Raw genomic sequence first — 27,047 nt, 5'->3', positions numbered from 1 at the left:
GACTTAAGCATAAGACCTGACACAATAAACTGCATAGAAGAAAACATAGGTACTAAACTTATGGACCTTGGGTTCAAAGAGCATTTTATGAATTTGACTCCAAAGGCAATGGAAGTAAAAGCTGAAATAAACGAATGGGACTATATGAAACTTAAAAGCTTCTGCACAGCAAAAGAAACCATCGACAAAATAAAGAGGCAACCAACTGAATGGGAGAAGATTTTTGCCAAAAGTTCCTCCGATAAGAGGCTAATACCGAAAGTATACAAGGAACTCATGCAACTCAACAACAAAAAAAACAAACAACCCAATTGAAAAATGGGCAGACGACCTGAAGAGACATTTCTCCAAAGAGGACATACAAATGGCAAATAGACATATGAAAAAATGCTCAACATCACTAATCATCAGAGAAATGCAAATAAAAACCACAATGAGTTATTACCTCACCCCAGTCAGAACGGCTACCATCAACAAGACAAATAGTAACAAGTGTTGGAGAGGCTGTGGAGAAAAAGGAACCCTCATACACTGTTGGTGGGAATGCAGACTGGTGCAGGCGTTATGGAAGGCAGTGTGGACATTCCTGAAAAAATTACAAATGGAATTACCATATGACCCAGCAATCCCTCTCCTGGGTATCTACCCAAAAAATCTGAAAACATTTATCCTCAAAGACATGTGTGCTCCAAGGTTCATTGCAGCTTTATTTACGGTGGCCAAGATATGGAAACAACCAAAATGTCCTTCAATAGATGAATGTATAAAAAAGTTGTGGTATATATACACAATGGAATACTATTCGGCGGTAACAAAAGATGAAATAGGACCATTTGTGATAACATGGATGGATCTTGAGAGTATAATGCTAAGCGAAATAAGTCAGACAGAAAAAGCAGAGAACCATATGATTTCACTGATATGTGGTATATAAACCAAAAACAACAAAAGAACAAGACAAACAAATGAGAAACAAAAACTCATAGACGCAGACAATAGTTTAGTGGTTACCAGAGGGTAAGGGGGGTGGGTGGCAGGAGATGAGGGTAAGGGGGATCAAATATATGGTGATGGAAGAACTGACTCTGGGTGGGGAACACACAATGGGATTTATAGATGATGTAATACAGAATTGTACACCTGAAATCTATGTAATTTTACTAACAATTGTCACCCCAATAAACTTAAAAAAAAAAGAAATGCAAACCAAAACTACAATGAGATACCATTTCACACCCAGTAGGATAGCTTTTATCAAAACAAACAAACAAACAAACAAACAAAAACCCCAGAAAACAAGAAATGTCAGTATGGTTGTGGAGAAACTGGAACCCTTGTACACTGCTGGTGAAAATGTAAAGTAGCTCAGCTGCTGTGGAAAAAAATATGGAGACTCCTCAAAATCTTAAAAATTACCGTATGATCTAGCAATTCCACTTCCAACAGCAGGGACTCACACAGGTATCTGCACACCCATGTTCACAGCAGCATTATTTGCAATTGCCAAAAGGTAGGAGCAACCCAAGTGTCCATTGATAAATGAATAAAGGTATTAATAAAATTCAAAAAAAGGATGACTGATGTAAACAATGGGCTTTGGGTTACAATGATGTGTCAGTGTAGGTTCACTGATTGTAGCCAACGTGCCATTGGGTTGCAGGATGTCAACAGTGGGAAGAGGGCTGTCTATATATGGAGACAGTGGGCAAACGGGAACTTTCTGCAGTTGCTGCTCAATTTTGCTGGGAACCTAAAACTGTTCTAAAAATAAACTTTATTAAAAAAAATTATTCTCTCCCCAACATTATCTGCTATCTCTTATCTCAGTAATTTAATGTTGCTTAATCAATCAGGCTACCTGTGGAAACGAAGTCCGCAGTGGAAGCCAGCAACTGAGTGCCGTGACACCTGCCAGTTGCTGCTGTGTGGTAAGAGCAGTGTATAAAGATAAAGCTCCTCCCTGGAAAGACAAGCAGGGAAAGTAAATGGAACACATCTTCTGCTAACAGCAACTTAAGAGATTTCTTGTTAACAATGTCCATAAAAAGATGAAACTAGGTGGCTTATTTCAAATCAAATCAGGCAAACAACATCCATCCTATAGTGTCCTAAAGCACATGGTTTCTCTAAACTGAACATTGTGAAAACATAACGACTACCCAGTCAGTCAAAACACAGTTAGCAGAGTTTTAACTGCTGCACTCACAACTGCCCTAGGAATATTCTGAATTCACAGTTACTAGTTTCTCCTCTGAAAAGTGTTAGGTATACAATCAAATCTCTTCTTAAATTGGTGTTATTTTCCAAAACAGGAATTCAAGATAATAAGGAATATATAGCAGACACCTTTAGAATATCTGCCTATTCAGCTCACAACACCCTGCATTTTGGGAACTGCATTCCTATCAGTCATCTAGATGCCACATCACTCTGACCTTGCCCATGGGTCACTGGGCCACATGAAGACATGAGATCCTTTCTCATTCAAGATAGTCATGTTCTTTCTTCCCAGGATTTTGAAATTGGGATTCAGTGACTGTCTCTTTGTGTAGCTGTAACATGTAAACTCAAGAACTGGAAATGCTATAGGCTGCACAAGCTTATATAGCCAACGGCAGCAAATGAAGCAGATGAGCAGAAAAGCGGAGATGAAGACGGAGAGAAGGTCCTGATGGCTTTCCAAGTCCTAGCTATTTCCGGAGGCCTTGCTTCATTCTTGTTCTTTGTTTCCTTAATGTGATCCCACAGGCTCATAACTTTTTCTTGCTTAAGGTATTAGGAGTTGGTTTCTATAAATTGTGATCAACAAATGTCAAGTACACAGACTCCTATGTTCACTCCTATTTGAATCAAGCATTCATTTTTCTACCTATACTTATGTCACAATGTGTAATACAAAGTATATTATCTGTGAATTTCAACAAATACCAAAGCAGTAACATGTTTTTACTGTATTGTATCAACAGCCTACCTTTTTACTGAATTCTAACTTTTAAATAATTCCCTAATTGTGACATTGCCCTATTGCAGGTTGTCTGACACTAAGTTAATGATTTAGAAGATTTACAGATTAGAAGCTATAACAGTTTGGGGATGGATGACAGGGCAAACAGATGATAAGCTGAAATAAAGACGTAATATCAACATGAGGTCATTGTGCCTACAGAAAAAGTATAGAAGGTAGAAGAAAAAGTACATAAAGAGAAGATACCAAAAATAAGCACATATTTATATCTAAAACCTATTTTACATGATAAAAAGAGGGAAGAGGATAGAGTGACAACACCAAGATGGCAACATAGGTTGTTCCTGACTTCGCTCTCCCTCACAAGAACAACTAACAACAATTCAAGAATAAGACACCTCTGAGAGAATCCTAGAGTACAAGCGTGAGGCTGAAGCACCACAGAGACCAAGCAGACTGCATTAGAAGGGTAAGAGAAGCAGCACACATTGACCGTATTGCCTCTATATCAGGCTAACACAGCAGCACACAGACAGGTCTCCCCTGAACCTCCAGTGGGACCAGTGCCCCCCAGCATGTGGGCTGCTTTGTGGGAGCCCCTACTCTGATCTCGCCCCACATGGATTGCAGGGGAATCTGCAGGGCTCAACCAGTGAGAATCTGTTACAAAAAGAGGGAAGAAATTCTCTTGTCTTACACCTTACTGTTCCTATTAGTAGTCTCCTCCTAGACAGGGGACTTATATCTGTATTTAAGTTAGTTTTGTTTAAAGGGATACATAGCGTTAATATTCCAGGTTCCAATCAATTTACTTAATAAATTCATTTTCTAGATGTAATCTATAAGGTAAAGGCTACTGCTGAAGAGAGAAAACTAGAAAAGCAAAAGAGTATAAAGTATTCTCAATAATTATTTCTAGTCCATTCGTACTTAATTCAGCATTAAAAATACTTAGTATATCAGATTCCATAACATCTTCTTAAAAAAGGACTCCTTCATAGAAAAAGGATTGAAACCACAGACTTCTAGATAAATATACTGATGGTACTGACATACCACCCAAACTTTATCTTACCTGAGAAAATCCTCCCAAAATAATTCTGTTTGAAGGAATGCCATTCTTCACCTCTTGCTCTATCAAAGCTTTTACTAAAAACAACATGAAAGTTAAATCACCAATACTTTCAAAGTTAAAGCCATTGATACAATTTAAATGGAAAAATATTAATGACAGAAAAGCATAAAGTATATTAAAAGTCAAAACAAGTGAAAAACTTGAAGCACTCTATTAAAATACAAAATTAGAATGTATTTTCATCATAAAACTCAGATTTTCCAGGTGCTACTAAAACTGTTCAATTGTTTCTTGTTACATACTTTATAAACAACGGTTCTTTCATCAATACATGGATATTCTTTTATCTATGGTCAATTCTGCTTACATACATTTTATACTTCTCTCTCTTCAAATGAACCATAGGAATTTGTACCTAAAAGTTGTGATTTTAAAATAGTAAGTAGTTAAGAAGGCAGTTTTTGGAGGTGTTAACCCACTGCCTTCTCAGACCACCAGTGCTCTGATAATAAACGCTTATTCTATGACCCTCCCCCCCAAAAATGTAAGTACTTAAAGCAGATTACATGGTTTGTGATTTACAGTTATTTCAACAGTTTTTAAAAAACACAGTATTAAATTTTCCTATAGCCAGTAAATGTAGGACCAAATCAAATGAGTTCTTCTTTTTCTGCAAAATACTTTGGCATGCATCATTAAACATATTTGATAACTCCAAGAATTTCCTTTTCTTTATGGTCACTCTGAGTTTTTGGAATAATGGCACCTTTTACAAATTTACAGTGGTACCTCGGTTTTGGAATGTCTCCATTGACAAACATTTCGGTTTACGAACACCATAAATTTTATGGATCTATAGTATCATTAGACAGTAAAATTCATGCTAAATTTGCAATTTTAGGGGTTGATTTTAAAGGTCTGGAACAGATTAATACATTTTGCATTACTTTCTATGGGGAAACCGTGCCTCAGTTTTCAAACGTTTCAGAACTCGAACAGTCTTCTGGAACGGATTACATTCGAAAACCGAGGTACCACTGTATCGTTTTTCATTTTTAACATATATGCAAGAGTTTCATTTTTTAAGATTAAAATTTCCAACTTTATATTTCCTTTTTATCAAAAACCAAAAATCTGCTTTAATTATTAGAACATTGGGGAAAAAACAACAACCACGTGCACAAATTAAAAATTATTTTGTTTTTTCATAAAGTTTAGTTCTAAGTTAGGATTAGTATGACAAGGTAGGGATACCCTGATTAGGGCATAGGAGAATGGGTTTAGAACAGTAAAGAGGGCTTAAGAAATAAAAGAACTGTTGAGAAGTAGAGTGATTTATTTAGGGAAAGACTGCACAGCCTCAGTTGGAAAGAAGATGCAGAAGTGGCAGGAAACAGCCGAGCTCTGAGGAGGGAAGGCTGCGGTGGGTGCCTGGTAAATGTTAGCTGCTAGCAGCGACGGAACTGTTGGGACTATTTTCCCTCAGTTTCACAAAGCTTTACTCCCCATGGTTACACCAACAGCTGAGATAAAGTTAACAAACTACAATGACAGCAGTCAGTTGTGGAGCAGTAGGATCTAATTTCAGTCACCTTCTGCATAAGGGCAAGGGCACCACTGTGCTCCCTGGACTTAACCTGAGCACTGGCTTCTTTGTTCAGTAACATAGTTTCTCAGCCCACAGACAGAGACTTTTTCTTTCACAGCTGAGTCTGAGCCTAATTCTCTCCAATAATACATCACCTCGAAGAGGAAAGAAATGGCAACTATGTCATAGGCCAACTCTATCATTAGAACAGAACTTTTTACTTTGGAACTCACCAAGCCTACCTGTCCTCTCCAAAAAGCCCAGCTCCTATCTTCCACAGGGCCTAATAACTCATTCCCATACCCAATATGTATTTTTGTCACTTTTTTTTTTTTTTTGACAAAATCCTAGCTCTAGGATTCTAGCTTTGATCTCCTTTTTGATGACCCTAACAGTCAGTGTTCTTGGTTTGACATTACTAAATATCCAATGTGTTTTGAATGCATCTTCTTCCCTGTTTTAAAGTTATTAAAAGTCCTTAAAAAAGATTTTAAAAAATATTTTTTAAAAGGATCCTACTTGTTTGGGGTTTTAAGCTAAAAGAACGTGCAATGATTCCCTGGGTACACAGGACCTCACTTCTACAACTATCAATTCACAGCCAGGCTAATTTTATCAGTGCCTGCTGTGTCACCACTTAGAGCATTCTGAAGTCAATCCTAGTCATCACATTGTCTATTTGCAAATATTTCAGAACACGTATGTAAAAGGATGCTTCTGTGCATTTTCTAAATCCAGATTTTTCCCAATAAGTCCGTGTTCTTTATTCTTTCACCTAAAAAATAAACGGAATTATCCTGTTCATAAGGGAGCATGGAATACTAACCAGAGAACACATTTTGGAGATACTGTAAAGTATAGCTAATACTCAATTCACAGGAGTATTAAATGAGATGATTTATAAGAATTGCCTAGTTTTATAGCTAAGTGTTCAGTCAGTGGCATCTATTATTAATACCACACTAAAATTAATATAATTTGCATTATATAGCATTACATCATTATATTATTATTTTCATCTGTATTTCAAGTCCCCTTAATGAAGATAACTGGCCACGATTATTGAACATTTTGCTATTTTCTCCATTTGATATGTAAATCAAAGCAAAATTATTCATCTGACAGTGTTGAAGCTTGATAAATGCCACTTTCCTCCCCCCACCCATCTTCACTGAGCGCAGTTAAGTGAGTCCATGTGGCCATCATGGCAGACAAGCTAGAGAGTGAGTGATCAGAAAGAAATGGAAACAGCACCACCTCTTGGGTTCAGATAATTTTGTGGTATTTCTTTATTTTTTTTTCCAATTTTTATTGGGAAATATTGGGAACAGTGTGTTTGTTTTTCCAGGACCCATCAGCTCCATGTCAAGTCATTGTTTTCAATCTAGTTGTGGAGGGCGCAGCTCACTTGCCCATGTGGGAATCGAACCGACGACCGTAGTATTATGGGTACTGCGCTCTAACCACAATAAAACTATTCAATCTACTAAAATATCTCAGAATGCTTTTGTTTTTACAAAACTTTTCTGTACTTACCATTTTCTGCTGCCTGTTTAATTCCAGGTTCATCTTCCTGTGAATCTGGTGAAAGCCCAATAATATCAAACCTGGAAAATAAGGCAAAATCTTAAAAGAATCATTTGATTCTAAGAATATCTACTGTTGGTATGCCAAACTCATAGCAGTTGGGATAAAAAGGGCTGACCAAATGTATTCTCTACAACATTAGACTCAAAATGTCTACAGAGGCCAAATAATTAATTTAAACATGTGAATGTAACATTCTATAAATGCCTTTCATCCCAACTAGATATATTCTAATGTTAAAAAGTCACAGTGCCACATAATTTTAGTGTAAGAATATCTAAAATATTATCTAGTCCAATCTTGCACCAACGCAGGAACCTCAACCCACACTCCTAAGTTTGCAATAAATTCCAGCTACTCATTTCCCCTTCTAATGCATCGTAAGTCGATACAATGAAATTTAGCTACTAATCTCTATTCATATTCTGAAAAACTTTTTCATCACGTATTACAGATCTCTCAAACCAGAGACCAAGGGAAGCCTTCCTTTGGCCCTTTCAACTTCTTTTACCTTTTTTTTTTTTTTTAATTAAAGTTTATTGGGGTGACAATTGTTAGTAAAGTTACATAGATTTCAGGTGTACAATTCTGTATTACATCATCTATGTATCACATTGTGCGTTCACCACCCAGTTCTTCCATCACCATATATTTGATCCCTTTTACCCTCATCTACCATCCCTTGCCCTCTGGTAACCACTAAACTATTGTCTGTGTCTATGAGTTTTTGGTTCTTCATTTGTTTGTCTTGTTCCTTTGTTGTTTTCATTTTTATATACCACATGTCAGTGAAATCATATGGTTCTCGACTTTTTCTGTCTGACTTATTTCAGTTAGCATGATAATGCCTAGATTACATCATAGATTATGCCTTTCTACTTCTTTATCAAGTTATACACTATCATTATGGTCTCTAGCAACATTAGGTAGAAATTTTGGTTTTGGACGGCAATTTTGCTAGAGAGGGAAAATATGAAAGAACTAAAGGCCAAGGTAGACAGAAACTTGTAACAGTTGCCAAGAACTGTAAAGTAGATAAAAGAGCAAGTGCAGGGGTGGGTTAGTGATGGATGGGAAGAAGTAGAGAAGACAGACAGTAGACTGGAAGTCCTAAAGAGGTCTAAGAACAAATAGTATGGAAACGGAAACAAACTCAAAGGATGAACAATTATGCTTAATATCAGCTTTGAATTAAGTGACTTCAGAGATGGGACAGTTCCAGATGACAAGGCCCAAGGAATGACTGCTGATGACTAAAGGTGAGAGAACAAAATGTCACTGGGGAAGAGAAGAGCCAAGGAAGTAACAAGCCAGTCAAGTTTGTGAATGGGCCATTTACATAAGATCCAGTAGTCACCCAAAAGATAAAATGGTGGTAGAAAACAGAGTGGAAAGGAAAAAATCAGGTATCAAAGTTAACATTTTTGAAAAGACCTGATTGCACGCGTCTCAGACAGCAGCAGGAAAAAACTCATAGTCTGGAAGTGGCGCAGAGGAACAAAGACCTGACTCTGCTTCCTGACTATGAAGCATAGAGGGAATGTGAAAATATCTTGAAAGGGTTCAAGAGGAAATGGTTTTCTTAAAAATTCACCAGCTCTACAGAAAGAGAAGAAGTTGGAAGGGTAAAGACACCATGGCTTAATCAGAAAGACACATAGGGTCAGTCAAATGTTTGGTTACCGAAATCAACAAAAGTTTATCAAGCAGTGGGAGATATTTTCTGCAGTATTTCTATTTACCCACTCTCTCTTGTTTCTCTACCTGTTGACTCCTTAAATTTGCCCCTGAATCTAAAATATAAAAACTTAAATAATTAAAGGTTAAATTTAAAGTTATTTATTTAACTTTGCAACTTAAAATAGCTAATTAAAAACTGCTATACACAAAAGCACTTCTGCTTTAAAACAACTAAGTATAAATATAAAGTTGTTACTGAATAAGTAAATTCTTACTTACCAAGAAGGCATAGCCATATTCATATTTAATGTTACTGGCATAACTGGTCTACATGGGAAAGAAAAAAAAACCACAGCAAAATAAGAATACAACAAAGCAAAAAACTTGATAAATTTCATCAAAGATAGGTAATTACTTAAGGCTTACACAAAACTGTATTCTACAATTTTAACCTATGAGTTGTTTCACTGCATCCACACCTGTACAATTCTGTTCCCCATACTCTCCAAGTGTGTTCTGAAGACAGAGCAGCAGCTGGAAAGAACTAAGTTTGGCAAATAAAAAATATTTTCCTTTCTCAACACCCTTACTTAATACTTTCAAACCAGACATGAGAAGAAAAACCAGTAACCAAGACAGCTGGAAATGTACAAAATATGACTCTGGCTTAAGGGCTAAGGACATGAGCAATTTATTGCACAGATAATGTAACATCAACTCCCATAAACTCAGATTACATTTTTGCTTATTTTCTAGTTCTTAGCTATATATACCTGCTTATTTAAGAGACCTCTAAATAAATAAGGAAAATACAAGTTTTACCTAAGTGTCCATTACACCCAATTCAAGTCTGTGATAAAAATTTTGCTGGACAACCTGAATGTAGCTAGGTAGAAAAGAAAGGAAAAATAAATACACTGTGACTACATCTCACCACAATCCTCCTAACTCAGTGAAACAAGTCTATTTTAGAGATTACAAAATCTCCTTAAAATTTCTTTGAGAACATAAATGCCCCTAGGTTGTGAAATAGCCTTAGACCGAATTCAATTCTGGGGCCAGTAGCAATTGAGCAGATTCACAAAATGATAAGCCCTCTGTTTTTCCTCTTTCCATTTCCTCTTTCACATTTATCACCTCTGCTGCCACTACCACTTCTGAGGGTGAAATTACTAACCTACTAGCACACGCCTACCACTTGCCTTCTCCATGGCTATTGCTTCTCAGCAATCTTTTGACTTAAAACTTGACTGACTTATTGATTTTCTGAGTTTGCTCAAAACCTACTAGCTTCTTTTTGACATCCACAAACACTTTCAGAATTCTAAACCAAATCTATCAGACTCCAAAGTCTGTGTTCTTTCCACAGTACAAAACATTGCCTCTAACTGATAAAATGCAGAAGTTTTTCAACATAGTAAATATTTCTCACAAACCTAACAGGTAAATCCCCTTCACAGATACCTCACGGATATCCTTAGAATTTAACAGATGTTTGTATAGCTAAAAGAATTGTTCTGGCGGTGAGTTCACTAACCTCTAAGACAACACTATTATAAATTTCTCAACAAAAGAAAAGAAATCAATGTAACTAAGATATTATTATAGATTTAAAGAATTTACTAATATTTATTCTTAAACAGAATATAAGAATAAAAATTAATTATATTCAAATGCTTTTCAGGAAAGTAAATCTATCACAATTGTTCCTCTCCCGATTCTGAATCACAAGCTTAAAGATTAAAAATACTTACGCATGCGGGCAGATATATTTGATATGTGAACTTCTGATACCCGCAAAGGCTTCTGCCCATCCATGCCTAGTAGAGAAATTATTTGAACAATGCCATTAGGTACTGTTTCAATTAATAGTAAATTAGTAACAGAACAGTACTTTAAGAAGTTTGTCAGGATAAATTTTAACTCATCTTAAAAGTGTGGGCCATCAATGCTATTAATTAAAACACCAGCATCAACCTAGAAACAACCCAAAGACTTTTAAGCTTTACTTATGTATAAAGATGATTTCTAAAGAGAAGTGTGTTTTCTTTCCTATGTTTCCACAAGGCATTCTAATTTACAAAATATAGATATCTTTTTTGTATCTCTTTATAACCTCACAAAAATGTGCCTAACAAAGTAGGGAAGACAGGTAATATAATTAATATTTTGTATGAATTAATATTTTGTATAATTAATATTTTGTATGAATTAATATTTTGTATACTCCTCAGAGGAGTATAGTAAACCAGTTGTCTGATATCTCTACATGTTTACACTATTAAAAATAACTTAAATTAGCATTCTGTCCTTTGTTTATGTACACATATATTCAAAATAGAATATGAAAAAAACAAGAAATGTAAATAATCATAATCCTTCTAGCCAGAAATAAACAGGTAATCTTTTGATGTATTTCCTTCCATTTTTTCCCATGCATATCACTTTAAGAAAAAGATTTTTACTAAAATGGGATCATACTACACATACCTACAGTTTCCTGCTTTACACTTGACATTATACTTGATACTTTTTACATGTTGTCTCTATTAAAAGATTAAATAAAAGTAGCTTACATTTTTTGTGTAAAATAGTCTGAAATAAATGTTAAATGGTTTTCTGGTAATTATTTTTCTATTTTAATCCACCTTCCCCGAAAGTGTTAAGGATATACAAAAAAAATTAGTAACAGTGTTAATACTGACATTTATATAACACTATGAGCCAGGCTAAAATATTCTAGAACTTATATATGTGTGCACACACGTGTATTTGTGTGTTTATATGTGAGTTTATCTGTATGTCTGTGTGTATGTACATATAAGACTTTACAATGTAGTTTACTTAACTTTACTTAAACTACTTTACTATGCAGTTTACTTAACTACAAAGCATGTTCAAAGAAATTAAAGGTCTATATAAATGGACATGCCATGTTCATGTACTGAAAGATAATATTAAGATAGTAGTAGTCCCCACACTGATCTATGGAGTCAATACAATCTCTGTCAGAATTGCAGCTGGCTTTGCAGAAATTGACAAACCAATTCTAAAATACATTTGGACACTCAAGAAACCCAGATTAGCCAAAAACATCTTGAAAAAGAATAGGTTGAAGGACTCACAATTCCCAATTTCAAAAGTTACTACAAAGCAACAGTAATAAAGACAATGTGGAACTGAAATAAAGAAAGACATGTAAATCAATGGAAGAAACTTGAGAATACAGAAATAAACACAAGTATTTTTATGGTCAACATTTCTGAAAAGGATGTCAAAACAAATCAATAGGGAAAGAATAGTCTTTTCAACAAAAGTAGCTGGGATAAGTAGATATCCACATGCAACAGAATGAAATTGAACTCCAACCTCATAACAAATACAAAAATTAACTCAAAATGTACCAAAGACCTAAATGTAAAAGATAAAACTATAAATCTCCTAAAAAAATATATAAAATATACAAAAACCTTTGTGACCTTGGACTAGGCAATAGTATCTTAGATGTGACACCAAAAGCACAAGCAACAACAACAAAAATTTCAATCATTAAAACTAAAAACTGATGTGCTTCAAAGGACAAAATGAAGAAAGTAAAAAGACAACTGCCAGAATGGGAGAAGTACTTACAAATCGTATCTAAAAAGGGTCTAAAAAGTATACACAATATGTAAAGAACTCTTACAATTCACAAACAAAAACTAAATGGGTAAAGGACTTCAGGAGACATGTGTCCAAAGATATACAAATGGCCGACAAGGACAGAAAAAAATACTCAACAAATTAGTCATTAAGTAAATGCAAATAAAAACTTCGAGATACCACTTCACACCCATTAGGATGGCTATAACCAAAAAGACAAAAATAGCAAGATTTAATGAGAATGGAGAAAAATCAGAATTTTCATATACTGCTGGTATTATCACTCAGCAATTCTATTTAAAGGAGTATGATCAACAATAAAGAGCAATGAGGGTAAAATCAAAATGGCGGTGTGAGGTGAGCCTCTGTAAATCTCCCCTGGAATTTAGAACAAATCGAACAACTATAACTCCACAAAGGACTCCATGCACAACAGACAGGCAAGAGGAAGAGGCTCACTACTGAATTCACCTAAAGGTGGACACATTACGCGAACGAGGGAGGAGAGAAAGGAGAAGTGCAGAGATGGAGCCGGGTGGGCGCAGGACACAGATCTAGCTCAGTGCTCCGAGCTCACTGCATCCCGGAACTAGCGCAGCTGCAGGAGAGGGAAGAACTCAGACTGTTACGGCTCCGCTTATGGACCACAGGGCTGAGGGGACAGCATATAACACGGCTGAACCCAACGTTCACGGCAGAGACCTTGGAGCAAAGCCTGAGGGAAGAAGGCTGAAAATGGTGGTTTAAGCCCTCATTGCCCCAGAGAATGGAAGCATTAGGCATTGAGCCTAGCTGCCACCTCCCTACCCTACCAAGCTTGCCCCGGCCCACCTGACCAGTGCTAGAAGTGGAACAGTAGCAGTATCAGATCAAAAGAATACAAAATTTGCAGTACTGAGAACTGTGGTCCACAGATCCAGATTCACAGCCAAGTAATTCCGGCAAAGAGGAGGCAGCTGTGGAAGCAAGACTGGCTGTGGTGGTGGTCGCTGTCATTGCTCTAGGCAACCTCTCACACCTCACCCCGCCCCTGTCCCCACCTATCTAGGCGGATCCCTGCAGGAGTGAACAGAACTCCTGAAACACACGGGCTCTGAGTCTGGCACAGGAAGAGCTCTGAAACTTCAAAAGTTCTCCACATGCCCACAAAGATGCTGCGCCCTATGACCCAGGTAAACTGTTAACAGAGGGAAGCCCACCTCCCAGGAAAACAGTCCATTGTATGCAAAGCTGGAACAGTGCAGAGAAAACATAACACTACAGTGTGAGAGAGAAAAAAATGCTGCAGTTGTAGAGAAAATAAAACATTCTATCAACAAGTATGGAAAACAAAAGAAAGACTTCTTCCTATCAACCTGTTGAAGAACCCACTCCTGTAGATATCCAGGAAGAGAAATAATAAATCATCAATTGCCATGAATAACCAAGGGAACAAGACAGCTCAGAGAGAAAATGAAAAGCCTCCAGAAAATGAACTTAAAGATATGGAAATATGTGACTTAAATGACAGAGAATTCAAGATTGCCATTCTGAAAACACTCAAAGAGATACAAGAAAACACAGAAAGGCAGTTTAATGAACTCAGAAACACAATCAGAGAACAACATGAACATTTTACCGAAGAGATTCAAATTTTAAAAAGAATCAAATAGTATTTCTGGAGATTAAGAACTCAATAGAAGAAATTAAGAATGAAATAGCCAGCTTAGGAAAGTAGAGTTGACCAGGTGGAGGAAAGAAATCAGTGACACCGAAGATAGAAACCTGGAAATGACACGGATGGAAGAAGAAAGAGACTTCAGACTTAAAAGAAATGAAAGAACTCTACAAGAACTTTCTGACTCCATCAGAAAGAGCAATATAGATAATGGGCATACCAGCAGGAGAAGAAAGACAGAAGGGAACAGAGAATATATTCAAACAAAGACTCGATGAGAACTTCACAAACTTCAGGACAGAACTGGATCCTCAAATCCAAGAAGCAAATAGAACACCTAATTACCTCAATCCCAACAGGCCTTCTCCAAGGAACATTGTATTGAAGCTGTCAAAAACCAATGACAAAGAAAGAATCCTCAAGGCAGCCAGGGAAAAGAACACGGTAACCTACAAAGGAAAGCCCATTAGATTACCAGCAGCTTTTTCAGCATTAACTCTACAAGCCAGAAGGGAGTAGAACCAAATATGCAAACTATTGAAACAGAGAAATTATGAGCCAAGAATAATATACCCAGCAAAGATATCCTTTAAATATGAAGGACGAATAAAGACCTTTCCAGACATACAGAAGCTGAGGGAATTTTCTAATACACAACCTGCACTACAGAAAAACTAAAGGAGGCCTTTCGACCACCATCAACAGGGACAATTTGTGGCAATCAAAACATAAAAAGGGGGAGAGTAAAGGCCTGAACCGGAACATGGGAATGGAGAAAGTAGGCATGCTGAAGAAAATGGAATACTCTAAATATCAAACTTTCTTTTACATAAACTTAAGGGTAACCAGTCAAATACAAAAACAAAAACAAAAAAAACTTCCAGAACTGAAACATATACTGTAATAAAAGAAGAAACAGAGGGAAACATCATAGAATACTACCACACAGAAATATCAGACAACAACAAAAAGGCAAGGAAACAATGGAGAAACAGTCTTACCAGAAAACTAAAGATAAAATGATAGGAAATCCTCACATATCAATAATCACCCCTAATGTAAATGGATTGAACTCACCAATAAAAAGGCACCAACCATTTGCTGTCTCCAAGAGACGCATCTCAGCTACAAGGACAAACAGACACTCAAAGTGAAAGGGTGGAAATTGACACTCCAGGCAAATGGTATCCAGAGGAAATCAGGTGTAGCTATACTGATATCAGATGAAACAGACTTCAGGGTGAAAAAGGTAACAAGAGACAAAGATGGACATTTCATTATGGTAAAGGGGACTATACAACAAGAAGACATAACAGTCATCAATATTTATGGCCCCAATCAGGGAGCACCGAAATATACCAAGCAGCTACTAACAGAACTAAAGGGAGAAATTGACCAAAACACCATTATTTGAGGGGACCTAAGTACAACATTGACAGCTATGGATAGATCATCCAAACAGAAAATACATAACGAAATAGCAGCCCTAAATGACACATTAGATGAAATGGACATAATTGGCATTTATAGAGCACTTCATCCTAAAACATCAGACTATACATTTTTTTCTAGTGTACATGGAACACTCTCAAGGACAGACCATATATTGGGACATAAAAGTAGCCTCAGCAAATTTAAGAAGACTGAAATCATACCAAGCATATTCTCTGATCACAAGGCTTTGAAATTGGATATCAACTGTAAAAAGAAAGCAGGAAAAACCACAAATACATGGAGATTAAACAACACACTTTTAAAGAACGACTGAGTCAATGAAGAAATTAGAGGAGAGATCAAAAGATACGTAGAAACAAATGAGAATGAGAATACATCCTACCAAAATTTTTGGGATACAGCGAAAGCAGTTTTAAGAGGGAAATTTATATCATTACAGGCCTATCTCAAGAAACAAAAAAAATACCAAATAAATAACCTCACGTTACACCTTAAAGAACTTGAAAAAGAAGAACAAATGAAACTCAAGGTCAGCAGAAGAAAGGAAATAATAAAATTCAGAGCAGAACTAAATGAAATAGAGAACAAAAAGACAATAGAAAAAATTAATGTGGCAAAGAGATGGTTCTAGGAAAAGATTAACAAAATTGACAAACCCTTGGCTCGGCTCACTAAGATAAAAAGAGAGAAGACACTAATTAACAAAATCAGAAATGAAAAAGGGGAAGTTATCACGGACGCCACAGAAATACAAAGGATCATCCAAGAATACTATGAAGGACTATATGCCACCAAATTCAATAAACTAGAAGAAATGGACAAGTTCTTAGAAACATATAGCCTTCCAAGGCTGAACCATGAAGAACTGGAAAATCTAAACAGACCGATCACCAGTAACGAAATTGAATCAGTCATCCAAAACCTTCCCAAAGAAAAAGTCCGGGACCAGATGGCTTCACTAGTGAATTCTACCAAACCTTCAAAGAGGATCTAATACCAATCCTGCTCAAACTCTTCCAAAAAACTGAAGAATAGACAGTACTCCCCAACTCATTTTATGAGGCCAACATTACCCTGATACCAATACCTGGTAAGGACAACACAAAAAAGAAAAATACAGACCAATATCTCTGATGAATACAGATGCAAAAATCCTAAACAAAATTCTAGCAAATCGAATGCAACAATGTATTAAAAAGATTTATGACAACCAAGTGGGGTTCATCGCAGGGGCACAAGGATGGTTCAACATCTGCGCATCCATCAATGTGATACATCATATAAACAAAATAAAGGACAAAAAATCATATGATTATATCAATTGATGCAGAAAAAGCATTTGACAAGATACAACATCCATTTATGATTAAAACAATTAATAAAATAGGTATAATAGGAAACTACCTTAACATAATAAAGGCCATATATAACTAACCCTCAGCTAATCTCATAATTAACGGTGAAAAACTGAAGCCCTTTGCTCTACGTTCAGGAACACGACAGGGCTGTCCCCTATCACCTCTGCTTTTCAACATAGTGTTGGAAGTCCTTCCCAGAGCAATCAGGCATTCAGAAAGAAATACAAGTCGTCCAAATTGGGAATGAAGAAATTAAAATAGTCACTTTTTGCAGATGACATGATGCTATATATAGAAAACCCTAAGAGTCCACCAAAAAGCTATTAGAAACAATCAACGAATACAGTAAGGTTGCCCGCTACAAAATCCATGTATAAAAGTCCACTGCATTCCTATATGCTAACAATGAAATCTCAGAAAAAGAAATTAAAAAGAAAACAATTCCTTTTGCAATTGCAGCAAAAGAATAAAATACCTAGGAATAAACTTAACCAAGGATGTGAGAGACCTATATGCTGAAAACTATAAGATATTTTTAAAAGAAATTGAAGAAGACACAAAGAAATGGAAAGACATTCCGTGCTCGTGGATTAGAAGAATCAACATAGTTAAAATGGCCATATTACACCCAAAGCAATATACAGATTTAATACAATCCTCATCAAAATCCCAATGGCATATTTTAAAGAAATAGAACAAAAAATCATCAGATTTGTTTGGAAGCACAAAACACCTCGAAGAGCCAAAGCAATCTTAATAAAAAAAGAACAATGATGGAGGTATCACACTCCCTGACTTTAGCTTGTACTACAGGGCTACAATAATCAAAACAGCATGATATTGGCAGAAAAAGAGACACATAGACGAATGGAATAGAATTGAGAACACAGAAACAAAACCACATAAATATGGACAGATAATTTTTGACAAAGAAGCAGAAACCATACAATGGAGAAAAGACAGCCTCTTCAATAAATGGTGCTGGGAGAATTGGAAAGCCACGTGCAAAAGAATGAAACTGGACTGCTGTCTGTCATCATGTACCAAAATTAACTCAAAATGGATCAAAGACTTAAGCATAAGACCTGAAACAATAAACCGCATAGGAGAAAACATAGATATTGAACTTATAGACCTTGGTTTCAAAGAGTTTTTTATGAATTTGACTCCAAAGGCAAGGGAAGTAAAAGCTAAAATAACTGAATGGGACTATATCAAACTTAAAAGCTTCTGCACAGGAAAAGAAACCATCGACAAAATAAAGAGGCAACCAACTGAATGGGAGATGATTTTTGCAAACAGTGCCACCGATAAGTGGCTAATATCCCAAATACACAAGGAATCCATGCAATTCAACAACAAAAAAAACAAACAACCCAATTGAAAAATGAGCAGTGGACCTGAAGAGACATTTCTCCAGAGGACATACAAATGGCAAATAGACATATGAAACAATGCTCAACATCACTAATCATCAGAGAAATGCAAATAAAAACCACAATGAGATATCACTCACCCCAGTTAGAATGGCTATCATCAACAAGACAAATAGTAACAAGTGTTGGAGAGGCTGTGGAGAAAAAGGAACCCTCATACACTGTTGGTGGGAATGCAGACTGGTGCAGCCGCTATGGAAGGCAGTGTGGAGGTTCCTCAAAAAGTTAAAAATAGAATTACCGTATGACCCAGCAATCCCTCTCCTGGGTATCTACCCAAAAAATCTGAAAACATTTATCCTCAGACATGTGTGCTCCAAGGTTCATTGCAGCTTTATTTACGGTGGCCAAGACATGGAAATAACCAAAATATCCTTCAACAGATGAATGGATAAAGAAGTTGTGGTATATATACACAATGGAATACCATTCAGCAGTAAGAAAAGATGAAATAGGGCCATTTGTGACAACATGGATGGATCTTGAGCTTATAATGCTAAGCGAAATAAGTCAGACAGAAAAAGCAGAGAACCATAGGATTTCACTGATATGTGGTATATAAACCAAAAACAACAAAGAAACAAGACAAACAAATGAGAATGAAATACTCATAGACACAGACAATAGCTTAGTGGTTACCAGTGGGTAAGGAGGGAGAGGGGTGTTAGATAAGGGTAAGGGAGAGCAAATATATGGTGATGGAAGGAGAACTGACTCTGGGCGGTGAACACACAATGGGATTTATAGATGATGTAATACAGAATTGTACACCTGAAATCTATGTAAGTTTACTAACAATTGTCACCCCAATAAACTTTAATTAAAAAAAACAAACAGAAAAAAAGATAAAATATTACAATAAAGAGCAATGAAATACTCATATATGCTATAAAATGGATGAACCTTAAAAACATGTTAAATACAAGAAGCCAGTTACAGAACACCACTTATTGTATGATTCCATTTATATGAAATGTCACAGGATAGTTAAATCTAGAGCTAGAAAGTAGATTAGCGGTTATCTAGGACTGATTCATGGGGGTGATAAAGAGTACAGGGATTTTATTTTTTTTGGAGTGATAAAAATGGTTGCACAGCTTTCTGAATATACTAAATGATCACTGAATTGCATAATTCAAATGGGTGAATTGTGTGGTATATAAATTATGTCTTAATCAAACTGTTACCAAAAAGAAAACAGGAATATATGACCTGAGCCCAATCATGAGGGAACATTAGACCCAAGTTCAGTGTCATTCTACAGAATGTACTGAAAGTAAGGCTGTACTCTTCAAAAAATGAAAGATAGGCTGATACACTTTCACACTGAAGACTGACAGCTTAAAAGTAACACATTTCTGGAAAAGATCTTGGACCAGGAAGGAAACAGACATAGTTGGGAGAGTAGGCAAAACTTGAATGGATTCTGTGTACTAGTTGGTAGTGTTGGATCAATGCTGATTTCCTAGTTGGAGTGTTTTATGATGTAGAAATTATGTAAGTGTCCCTATGAATGGGAAATACACAGTGGAGTATTTAGTGATGGAAGATCATGCTTAAGGTTGATTTCAAAGAGTTAAAAAGATTAACAATTGGGGACGCTCAATGACAGCAATCTGGGATTTCTTTACACCAAAAGCACACATACATATTTGAGTTACACAAATGTATAATAAAAAAAAATTATGTTCAAGTGGATAAACCTTGCAAACATAATGAAAAGAAGGTGGACACAGAAGACACACGTGATTTCATTTGTATGATAGACATGCACAGACAAAACTACCCGATAGTAACAGAAGTCAGAATTATGGTTACCTCTGTAGATGGGAGAGTACTGACTAGAAAGGGGAGGAATATTTCTGAGATGCTAGGAGTGTTCTATATCTTCATCAGCTCAATGGTGACATGGTTCTGTAAAAATTTATCCAGCTGAACATTTGAATACTGTATTATACCACAATACAATTTTCAAAATAATTGTTAAAATTCCACCTCAAAAAAGTTCCTAGACTAAGAGAATCTGAGTTAAGAACTGTATTAACAGTTGCAAACCAACTGAAAAAATCTCTGCTTGCCACACTCAACCACTAGTGAAGTATTGCACTAAGTCACTAGAGTCGGCTGAGTGTGGCCTTCTCTGAGCCTGTTTCCCCCTTACAATGAAGGGATTCCTGAAATTAAATGTAGACCACTGAGTATGGCCCCTGGGCTACAGGCTACTCATTGCTGATGCAGAGTCTACTGAGTTAGGGTAAAGGGTACAAGATGGATACATTTAAGTGAATTGACTTACCTGCCCTGAGATAAGTCTGAAAGGATTTGGGAAATAATTTTAAGACAGGGTTATAGATTTTGCCAATGTAATCACCTGCCATCTGCTAAGTATAAAGGCATGTGCTGTATTAATTACTCAAGTATGTATTTTAGACCTATCTATTTCAAACAACTTTAATCAGTTTTTCATTGCCTTTTCTATTTTAACTTCCATTTATTATGGGCTATTGACTTGACTGTGATATTGTTCAATATATTTATTTTTTGGTGTTAATGACCTCTAGGTTTTCTGTCTACTATTTTCAGTAGAATCAGGAATAATATTCCAAACTATGTGGATTGTTAGCTTTCAAATAGTATAGTTGCATTTTTTTAAATCTTTGTTTTTTAAAGATTTTATTGGGGAAGCGGAATAGGACTTTATTGGGGAACAGTGTGTACTTCCAGGACTTTTTCCAAGTCAAGTTGTTGTCTTTTCAATCTTAGTTGTGGAGGGCGCGGCTCAGCTCCAGGTCCAGTTGCCGTTGTTAGTTGTAGACGGCCACCATCCCTTGAGGGAGTCAAACCCTCAACCTTGTGGTTAAGAGGACAGGCTCCAAACCAACTGAGCCATTTGGGAGCTCAGTGGCAGCTCAGCTCAAGGTGCCATGTTCAATCTTCGTTGCAGGGGGCAGAACCCACCATCCCTTGTGGGAGTCCAGGAGTCAAACCGGCAACCAACTGAGCCACCTGGCTGGCCCCCTATAATTGCATTTTAATGTGTTTAATTAGCAATATTATGCAGCAATGATAAATATCTGGCATATGGGCTGCTACTCCCAGATCCTGGGCCGAGACCAGACATTTACCACACTCTATGCCACTCTTAGAGACCTTTTCAACAAGGTACTCGAAGCAGCATTTACAATATAAAACCTATCTGCTACCCCTGCAAAATATAACAGTATAGCCATGTTATAAAATGTTCTTTCCATGGTCACTGCCAATACTAATTTTATGTATACTTTCAGTTTCTCTTTTTTTCAATTTCTTAAGTGCATCATCACTGTGTTTTCTATTTCAGGATTTGTACTAACAACCTCTGGGATAACTAAATAAGCCCTAAACACCACGGTATTATTTCAGCTAATTATAGCTTTGGGAATATGTAATTACTAAAAATAACAATTATAAAACACAATTTTCCACCTATTAAGAGTCCAAATTGCAATAGGTTCAATTATGTTCCTAAAAGTATTACTACATATAATAAAAGCTTGATTTTATATAACGTGCTTCCCCGAAAATAATACTGGGTCTTATATTAATTTTTGCTCCAAATGATGCATTAGGGCTTGTGTTCAGGGGATGTCATCCTGAAAAATCATGCTAGGGCTTATTTTCCAGTTAGGTCTTATTTTCAGGGAAACACGGTAGTTGTCTAAAATGTCAGCCTTACACCCTTATATTTTATAAAGTAAAGCTACTTTATAAAGTTTGTAAATAGTAAAGATAAGTCAATGGTGACCACAGAAACAGAATAAAATATTTTGTACGTTAATTTTAGAATTGTTCTTAATATAGTAAAACCTTGGCTATTTTCTCCATACCAAAGGGTCTTATATAGCTTTTTGAATACATATGTTCATATGGCCTTTTGTAGTTCTCATATATACATACACATACATTTGACTAAGAATAAAAAAGCTAGAGTCCATTCTGGTAAGGTAGTAGAGCTTTAGAATAGACTCTGCAGTTGAAATGCCTTTTGGTTTACTGACTAGTTCTTGGCCCTGTTTGAGTAAGTGAGGCTTTTGAAGAGTTCCTTCTCAACTATGCAACCCAAACATATACACAGCGAAGCAATGCCACATTAAACCTTAACTATTCATGACACTACCCCCTATTTGAGCCTAAAATCATAATCTCACAATTATTAATATGAATTACTCATCTCTATTTTGTGTTTTCCTAAGATATGCTACTTTTAGCTATGTTTGTTTATATTTTAACCGCATAAACCTCTCTTTTTCCCCAATATACACATGGTCTTTGGACAACAGCCCTAGCCCAATGTAACAGCCCAAGAAAATGTCTTTCTTATGTGTTAAAGAAGAAAAACAAAAGGAGTGGAATTTTTTAAAAAAATCATAACTATCGTACATGCATGAAAGATACAAAGATTAAGATATGGACTGTGTCCTCAGTGAACCTATAATCTAGTAGGTAAAACATCATATACCTTGCAAATAAAAGTTTAAGCACTACAAAAATATTATGAAAAGTGTCAGAATATGGAAGAGGAGGACAAGGTTACGTTCCACTATGGGGATCTAGAAAAGATCCACACAGAAGAGCTGTAAGATATAGGCCATGTTTTCCTCGTGTCTCTGTCTCTGTCTCTGTCTCTCACACGCATGCACACACACGCACACTGTACTGGGTTTTATTCCTTATGACAATTAGGGCGAAAAGCAAAACAAAAAGAAAATCACGTGTAATGGCAAAATCAAGGAAAAAAATCAACATTTCAGTGAATACACTTCTATTTTTATGCAAATATGCTGTATTGTTTCAGAAGATACCTTTCTGCACAGAAATGGCTGGAATTCTAACTTACCAAATATTCTTTTTTTGCTGGACATTTTAGTTGACAAAATGGATAAAAATAAATGATTCAACTATATGCTGTGAACAAGACACACATTTGAGATCAAAAGACACAAACAAGTTGAAAGTGAATGGATGGAAAAACATATTCCATGCAAATAAAAACCAAGAGAGTAAGGGTGATTATGCTAACATCAGACAAAATACACTTTAAATAAAAAAAGGTTAAGAGATAAAGGAGGACATTATATATCAATAACAGTTCAATAGAGCATGAAGACATATTAATTATAAACATTTATGCACATAATGACAGACCATCAAAATATATGAAGCAAAACCTAAAACAATTGAAGGGAGAAGTAGACAGCTCTACAAAAATCACTAGCGACTTCAATACCCTGCTCGCAATTAATGGATAGAACAACCAGAGACAAGATAAGGAAATAGAGGACTTAAACAATACATTAAATTAAACTAACTAGATATAACAAACATATACAGAGCACTCTACCCAATAACAGCATACACATTCTTCTCAAGTCCACGTGGGACATTTTCCAGAATAGACCGTAAGTTAGGCCATAAATTAAGTCTCAACAGATATTAAAAGATAGGTATCATACAAAGTATCTTCTCAGACCACACAGGATAGTTAGAAACCAATACAACAGTAAAACTGAAAATTCACAAAATTGTTGGACCTAAATTTAAACACTTCTTTTATTTCAACCCATTAATTTCTTTTTACTCAAAACTGCCAAGATAAAGCAACATAAAATAGGCAAAGGGAAGCTGGTGTTCAAGAATTCATGTTTTCAAGTTTTCACTGGTTTAACAATCCTTTCAATCCTAGAGCTACTGAAAAATGAATCATGAACATAAGAAAAACTTTATTTCAAATAGGTTCAGTGTGTGCTATGGCAAAGGCTGGTTGTAGCAAATAGTTTCATTTCAAACCTGCATTGATATATAAATTAAACATTATTTGGGAATGATTAATTTCTGGTAAAATGTAGATTTAATCCAACATTATGCCAATTTTTCAATTTATTGTAGACTCCATTTTAGTACTAGAGGTTCAATTTTCACCATCAAAAAATGAGAATAATAGCTACTATTAATACTAAGGTAATGAGTAGTGAAATTTATTCTCCAGTATTGCTTTGAAAATATACCCCTAGGTTGTTAAGAGAACAGTCTGACTTTATCCAAATGCATTATTTAACTGGAATTTTTCAGTCATCATTTTTGTTGGCTTGATCGTCACAACTCTTCTTATTTGACCCCAACCAATTAAATGCCAGTGTTTCTCAACTCTTTCTCTTCTCCTACAGAAGTAGGAGAAAAAATCCTACAAAGGATTAGTCAAAATGATTTTGCCAAATCAGCCTTGACTGCACTAACTCTTCTTCCTGTCGAAAGGGATCCTAGGTATGTTCACCATGAGCACTTCATTCTTAGACAACTTTTGCACCTTTGCTGCTTTCTTGTCTCCTTCAGTGCACACACCTAGCAGCTGTCTAAGCAGGAAATAGGAGATTTCCAATTCTGTGAAGATCTCGGGTAAAGCTCCAACTGCACCAAGTACATGCCCTACCATCCTGTCAGCCCAGCACAAAGGGGGGTCAATTTTTGTTTCAACTCCAGTACGACCTCCTGGAGCAGCATGCTGAAGATCATTATGTTCTGCAAACAGTGATACAATTTTGGAAAAGATTAGTTTACACGAGTTTTCCTTCACTGTCTTTGGAAAAAATACCAGGCCTGATTTCTATCTCCTCACCCACCTTTAAGACTCCTTTTAGATTACTAGCTACACCCCCCTTAGGTCATCAACTTCACAGCCAGGTTTGTTGACATCAAATTACCTAATAACAATAAGTTGGGGTTCTGAAGTAGTCTCTTGGGGGTACTGGAATTTTCTTTACTATTTACTCACAGACAACCTCAATATTGTATTTCAGCTGAGCAGAAATTGGAATAGCAGTAGTTCCTTCTGCTACTGTACCTTGTACAAATGCAAAGATCTGTTCATACTGTTCTTTAGCCTGGCTTTCATTGACCAAATCAATTTTATTTTGTGGAATCAAAATATGCTTCAGTTTCATGATTTCTATAGCAGCCAGATGTTCAGAAGTCTGAGGCTGAGGACAAGATTCATTACTAGCTATTAACACAAGAGCTGTATCCATAACTGCTGCACTGTTCAGCATAGGTAGTAGCTATCAAAATATCATGGCCAAGACAGTCAGCAAAAGAAACATGTCTGACTAATCTTAAGTTCCCTTGAGTCTCCGGAATGTCTGTAGGAAACGCATCGGGTGTACTACTTCCAAAGGATCTATAACATTCTGGCCAAGGACAACTTGAGTCATCAAGTTTATCTTAGCATTAGCATTATCCAAGTTTGATTGTAATATTTCTACTTCATTTTTTAACCTGACAGTGTGAACTCCAGAAACAGCTTTACAACTGTGGATTTCCCATGAGCTACATGACCAATTGTACCTACGTTAATTGTGGCTTGTCTGCTGATAACTTCGTGTGAAAGTAGCATCACTTTGGTAACATCCAAGGTGGAGAGACCCTGGCAAGACAGATGTGGCTGCCCGAGAGTCATACCAGCCTTGCACCCCCGCCACCTTGCTTGGAAAGAAAGACGCCCCAGCAGCTGCCTCTAAACACCTTTATTTTTTATTTGTTTTGTTTTCTATATAAGTTTCATTGAGATATAACTAACATATCATCCAGTTCACTTATTTAAAGTGTACATTTTTTACTTTTTTAGTATATCACACAGCTGTGAAACTATCACCACAATTTGAGCATTTTCACCACCTTCAAAATATACCTTGCGCCCCTTATAGCAGTCACTACCCATTACCCCCATAACTCCCAGACCTGTAGCCTCTGTCTCTACACATTTCCCTATTCTGGTCATTTCATATAAATGGAATCACACATTGTTACTGGCTTTGTTCCCTTAGCATGATGTTTTCAAGGTTCATTCACATTGTATGAGTACTTCATTATTTTTTACGGCCTAATAACATTCTATTCTATGGATATACCACCATTTGCTTAACCATTAATCAGTTGAGGGACATTTGGGTTATTTATACTTTTTTGCTATTATGAATACTGTTGAGGTGGATATTTGTGTACGTTTTAGTGTAGACATGTTTTCAATTTCAATATGAGTAGAATTTCTAGGTTGTATGGTAACTTTATGTTTCACAGTTTGAGGACCTACCAGAATGTTTTCCAAAGCATTTTATATTCCCACAATCAGTGTATGAGGGTTCAAATTTCTCCATATTCTTGTCAATACTTGTTATCTGTCTTTTTTATTACAGACATCCTACTAGATGTGAAGTGGTATCTCATTGTGTTTTTTTATTCTTCTTTTCTTGAAATATAAGTGACACATAACATTGCATTAGTTTTTAGGTGTACAACATAATGCTTTGATATATGTATATATTGCAAAATCAATAAGTTTAACATCCATCACCATAGTTACAAAATTTTTTTCCTTATGATGAGAACTTCTATGAGTTACTCTCTTAACAACTTTCAAATGTATACTACAGTATTACTAACTGAGTCAACATGCTGTACATTACATCTCTAGGACTTATCTTATAAATGGAAGTTTGTACATTTTGACCACCTTCTCCCATTTCACCCACTCTCCCACCCTCCTGCCTCTGGCAACCACCAATCTGTTTTCTG

The 27,047-nt window shown here is 36.1% G+C and overlaps 1 protein-coding gene and 1 pseudogene across 3 annotated transcripts in view; both read right to left on the bottom strand.

Annotated features, from left to right (window-relative positions):
* Positions 1–27,047, bottom strand: part of LYPLA1 (lysophospholipase 1) — a 62,254-nt gene that overhangs the window by 18,639 nt on the left and 16,568 nt on the right. The window contains exons 3-7 of one of the 3 annotated variants that reach the window (XM_019729833.2): positions 10,650–10,715; positions 9,175–9,222; positions 7,165–7,235; positions 4,041–4,114; positions 1,859–1,960 (exon numbers count right to left, since the gene is read on the bottom strand). In XM_019729833.2, coding sequence (XP_019585392.1) covers positions 1,859–1,960; positions 4,041–4,114; positions 7,165–7,235; positions 9,175–9,222; positions 10,650–10,715 — 361 coding nt within the window. The remainder of the gene's footprint in view (positions 1–1,858; positions 1,961–4,040; positions 4,115–7,164; positions 7,236–9,174; positions 9,223–10,649; positions 10,716–27,047) is intronic. The other 2 variants (XM_019729834.2, XM_074318794.1) reach the window with 2 other exon arrangements.
* LOC109446434 (eukaryotic translation initiation factor 2 subunit 3, X-linked) lies at positions 23,243–25,932 on the bottom strand (annotated as a pseudogene).

This window comes from Rhinolophus sinicus, linkage group LG14 (assembly GCF_036562045.2).
Source record: "Rhinolophus sinicus isolate RSC01 linkage group LG14, ASM3656204v1, whole genome shotgun sequence".
NCBI lineage: Eukaryota > Metazoa > Chordata > Mammalia > Chiroptera > Rhinolophidae > Rhinolophus > Rhinolophus sinicus.
The sequence above is the reverse complement of the archived record's forward strand: the minus strand, read 5'-3'. Positions and strand labels throughout refer to the sequence as shown.